This window comes from Sorghum bicolor, chromosome 2 (assembly GCF_000003195.3).
Source record: "Sorghum bicolor cultivar BTx623 chromosome 2, Sorghum_bicolor_NCBIv3, whole genome shotgun sequence".
Lineage (NCBI taxonomy): Eukaryota > Viridiplantae > Streptophyta > Magnoliopsida > Poales > Poaceae > Sorghum > Sorghum bicolor.
Window position 1 is genome coordinate 68999409 of NC_012871.2, and position 5042 is coordinate 69004450.

General features: G+C 40.1%; 1 protein-coding gene across 1 annotated transcript; it reads right to left on the bottom strand.

The window, feature by feature from the left end:
• On the bottom strand, nt 32-4116 carry LOC110432856 (calcium-dependent protein kinase 2). The gene is made up of 9 exons (XM_021453842.1): nt 3882-4116; nt 2848-3644; nt 1684-1827; nt 1422-1574; nt 1217-1332; nt 968-1135; nt 754-881; nt 436-535; nt 32-351 (listed from the first exon to the last, which is right to left on the bottom strand). Exons 2-9 carry the CDS (start codon nt 3557-3559, stop codon nt 277-279), a joined length of 1596 nt encoding a protein of 531 aa, XP_021309517.1. The 5' UTR covers nt 3560-3644; nt 3882-4116; the 3' UTR covers nt 32-276.

The following is a 5042-nucleotide window of genomic DNA, read 5'->3' on the forward strand; positions in this document are numbered from 1 at the left end:
CAACTGAAAACTAGATTTTAACCGTACAAAGTGAGAGGCAAAAATGCAGTTTTTATTAGATGTACTTACATAAACAAACTTACAAAAGGAAGGGACGTTCAAGATACTACAATGCAACAAACACGAGCAAAAAAGAAAAAGATATACACAATCATCTGTCAACAATGCAAAAGCAACGCCCATTGTAAGCTTTATCCGGCTACCAAGTACCAAACATGAAGAAAAAAGAGTGAAGAACAGTAACTAATGGTACACCATTTCTACTAAGGGAACAGGCTACTTGAGCCTCATTGGCTGCTGCATCCCTCCTCTCATCATTGCGCAAAACTCCTCATAGTTAATCCTCCCATCCTGTGGCAGGCAAATGACCAGCATCAAGAAGATGAAAAGAATAAACAAAACACAGCTGAAAAGACAATGGCGTGAAGAGCTTACATTGTCCGTGTCAACTTCTGATATGATCTCCTTTATTGTACTCGTGTCGCCCATCTCATGCTCGATCAAAGCAGATTCCAGTTCATCTCTTGTGATGAAGCTGCATAAAATCAAAGTAATCTCCATGTTAGACAAAAAACAGTTTTTTCTGCTTTTGAGAAAACAAAAATAGTTTATGCATGAGACATACTTTGGAAGAAAGTCAGTGCCAGGGGTTGAGTATTTCTTTTACATAATCGATAGTGTAGACATGTTTTCATGGGATAACAAGTGTGGCGTGTTATGCTAGCATTTGAGATATCAATTTGAAGTACTCACCCACTGTTGTCTTTATCGAAGTACTGGAATGCCTTAAACAAATGCTCGTCTCTTTCGAGCTTGTGTCTATGCATTGTGGCAGTGATGAACTCAACATAGTCAATGGATCCATTCCCATCAACATCAGCCTGGAATAGGTCAAAAGGTAAGCATGTCAGTCAAGAACATGATTCTAATAATGGTACTGTAATATAGATTATAGATTAGAACATACAGCCTCCATCAACTGTTTTACTTCAGCTTCTGACAGCTTTGATCCAAGTTTGGCTAATCCTACTTTGAGTTCTTCATATGTGATTGTGCCACTATTGTCTGTGTCCATGTTCATGAACATTTGCTTTAACCCCTTGATCTCTTCCTCGTTAAGGTTTGAAGCAATAACCTGCACATATATTTACTAAAAATCATTAGATAAAGAAAAACTAGCCAATTTGGGCTATTATTATATTATGAAGACAATAACCTTTAGGGCCATTTTTTTCAGCTTATTCATTGCTCTGAACTGTTTCATTCTAGAAAGAACAGCACTGTCGATAGGCTTATCAGATGCGTCCCCACCTTCTCTGAGCCATGGATGTTCTGATCGAGCATTTCATACACATATTATTATTATTTAAAAAAAGTTCTATCTTCGAATATTTGGAATTATTAATTCATGAGAAGCTTACGAAGAACTTGAGCTGAAGTCAGTCTTTTCTTTGGATCTCGTGTCAACATCTTTCTAACCAAGTCTTTAGCACTCTCAGAAATTGATGGCCAAGGTTGACTTTCAAAGTCAATCTCCTCACGCAGAATAGCATCAAATATCCCCTTTTCAGTTTCTACACAGCAAAAACCGAGGATAAACAACAACAAAAAAAAAGGACAATGTTGCTGCTTAATAGTATGCATTAGTTCAAAAGTTGAAGTAGTTCTCAGAGGTCAATATACCAGCCCAAAATGGAGGCACGCCACTGAGAAGAATGTACAAAATAACACCTGCACTCCAAACATCTATCTCTTTTCCATAGCTGCGCCTAAGGACTTCAGGAGCAACATAATAAGCACTCCCAACAATGTCCCTGTACATCTTTCCTGTTATACAGTGCAAAGATAATGAGACTCCAAGCCTGGAAATTTAGGATCTAATCTAATGGTATCAATCACAAACAAGTTACTACAGTTTATGACAGCAAGTTCTCTTTTATTAGGAATCATAGAAAAAAAAATATACTGGGGATGACTGATGAAAATGTACGAGGAAAAAAAACAGAAGAATGGTTTGCCTCCACCCACCCACACACAAAATAAGCAATAGTCATATTCTGCAATTGCTATTACTGCCCACAACAATATTAATATATATCTCAGGTATAAGAATTGCCACTAAGAGGGCAATAAAATGATATAGGGTTTCATATCTTAATGTGATTACGACCGGGTTTCAACCAGTCAAACATAAAAAGCCATTGAGATATCATTACTGCTGGTTTCCCACTACTAACTGACATAGAAACAGATGCTAGTAATTAATTCCTTTGGATCTGAACAGGTCCAGTTAGTAGTCTAGCTAATTGTTAGCTGAATACCCAACTATTGACTATCTCACTAGTCTGGCCAAACCAGCTAATAGTTAGCTAGCTACTATTAGCTATGAGCTATTAGCAGCCAATGGATCCAAACAGGGCCTAACTGATGTAGAAACAGCTGTACAGTTTTCAGTGCTTTTCCCCTCAAAAGTGAACATCAAAGACCACTAGTTTTTGGCTGGTTCTCTATGGAGATACGCAGGAGCGAAAGCTTTTCAAGTTACTAAAGTATTATGTCATGTTATACAGTATACACTTTGAAGTGACAAAAAAAAATGCCTGAACATGTCCAAAGATTCGAGTTTCCCCAATTGCTTGGATTAAGAAGCACCATATGTTCCCATAACCCAAAATCAGATAACATATGGAATACTACTCAGCAGGGTCATTCGCAAATATGATAAAAGATAAATTGATAATTACAACCAACCATGAACCTCAACAGATCAAATATATGTTTAACTGCTATTTATATTCAGCTAACAATGCAATACCAAGTGTCCACAGAGCATAATATTCACATTACCTTCTTCAATGAAGACAGAAAGCCCAAAATCAGTGGCCTTGAGCATTGCATTCTCCTCCTTGGTCGCAAGCAAGAAGTTTTCAGGTTTCAGATCACGATGCATCACACCCATGAAGTGGCAAATGTTGACAACATTCACAACTGCTCTGCAGATTGTCGCAGCTGCACGTTCTGTGTAGTGCCCCTTTGCAATGATGCGATCGAAGAGCTCCCCGCCTGCACAGAGCTCCATCACCACATGGACATTGCTCTTGTCCTCGTATGCTCCCCGGAACTCGACAATGTTTGGCTGTCCAGACAGATGCTGCATGATCTGGATCTCCCTTCGAATGTCCTCCCTGTCTGCCTTGCTGGTGAGCTTGCGCTTGGAGATGGACTTGCAGGCGTACTGCCTACCAGTGGCAATCTCTGTACAGAGGTATGTCACCCCAAACTGGCCCCGGCCAAGCTCCTTCCCGAGGGAGTAGACAGAGCGCACGTCCTCGTACTGCTTGCCAAGAATCGTGTCCGCCGTTGGCTTCGGTGGCACAGTCACAGGTGGGACTACCGGTGCGTTCATCGCCGGCGGCGTGTACCTCACCTCGGCCGCCTGCTGAGGAAGGTTGTAACTCGGAGGTGCTTGCGCTGGCTTTGCCTGGTTAGAGTAGCCATAACCATTGGTGCCTCCCCGTCCAGAGTCCGGGGCCGTCGCTCTGCTGCAACACTGCCCCATTTCTCTAGTCAAATTATTCCTTCCAGCTCTAAGCCTGCAACCCGACTGATGGGTTGGTGAGACAAATCAAGAACAAGAACTGAACCTGCAGGAAAATCCCAAGGAGTAGAACACTTGTGTTAAGAAAAAGCAAGGAACGTTTATATTGGAATTCACAAGCTGATGATTCAAGACACGGTATCCAAAACTGGATCTGCAAGCAAAACCCAGACAACAGGACAAAAGAAACAACTCTAATCCCCAAACAGAGTCACATCGTAACATGCCTCTGGATCCAGGAAGGAAGAGATGCTGCATAGTGAAAGAAGAAAAAGTTTCCAACCTCAGAGCCCGCAAAGCAACCGCCTCTCTACCGATCTAGAGCTGAAGAACTCGCGTTTCCTTTTCAGGAAGAGGCGCTGCGGAGGCTAAGGAATCGGGTGTGAGACAAATCTTGGAGTTGGAGAGAGGACAGAGCAAGAACAGCTCGGCCAGGCGACCACGGGGAGTGGATTGGAGGTGGTGGCCACCGCAATTGGCGCCCCGCCTCGATCGTGACAGCGACTAATCCACACGGGGTCCGGAGCTAAAGATCCCGCGGGTCGAATTTTCTCAAAGAAAAAAGGTTGACAGGGGGGAAGAAACGGCGACGGCGCGTTTTTGGAGAAAAAGCCTCAAGCTTTGCTTTGCTGTCAGCTTGTTTTAGTTGCCTAGCTTTACCGGAAGATAAGGCAAATGGAGTGGCAGTTTTGCGAAAGAAACCTCTTGTGTTTTCTGTATTAGTAATAATTATATAGGGAAGGGATCTACGTGTCTGATTACACAATTACAAATATTAAACAGTTTAAACACGTGTTTTCAAGAAAAATATATTCATTTTCCCTTTCAAATTATTTCAATGAGCAAAACATATGTGGAGCGCTTATAGGAATGAGTGCGCTCCACATATGCTGACAGATCTCGAAATTGAGAAAAATAATTAGGATATACTTTGTCGTCCATGAACATATCATCATTACTAAAAGGTTAGTACTATTAAATCATAAGATAAATCTAAAAAACATGAATACCTACACCAAAAATCTAGAACTTAAAGGTATTATACTCTATGGCCTTGTTTAGTTCCTAAAAAATTTTACAAAATTTTTCAGATTTCCCGTTACATCAAATCTTTAGACACATGTATGAAGTATTAAATATAGACGAAAATAAAAACTAATTGAACAGTTTGGTCGGAATTGACGAGACGAATCTTTTAAGTCTAGTTAGTACATGATTAAATAATATTTGTCAAATACAAACGAAATTGGTACTATTCATATTTTACAAAATTTTTGGAACTAAACAAGGCCTATATAATAATTTCTCATTTTGCCATCATTACTAAAAGATTAGTATTATTAAATTCTAAGATAAATCTAAAGAACATGAATACCTACACCAATCTAGAACTTAAAGGTATTATACTCTATATAATAATTTTTCATTTTGCCAATTGCTTCCG

What these genes read in the sequence shown, in the direction of transcription:
- LOC110432856 (XM_021453842.1), bottom strand. Translation starts at nt 3,559, where the DNA reads ATGGGGCAGTGTTGCAGCAGAGCGACGGCCCCGGACTCTGGACGGGGA. An exon ending in CGTGCCTCCATTTTGGGCTG is followed by an intron (nt 1,575 to 1,683) that starts GTATATTGACCT and finishes TTTGCTGTGTAG; the next exon opens with AAACTGAAAAGGGGATATTT. An exon ending in GACTTCAGCTCAAGTTCTTC is followed by an intron (nt 1,333 to 1,421) that starts GTAAGCTTCTCA and finishes ATGCTCGATCAG; the next exon opens with AACATCCATGGCTCAGAGAA.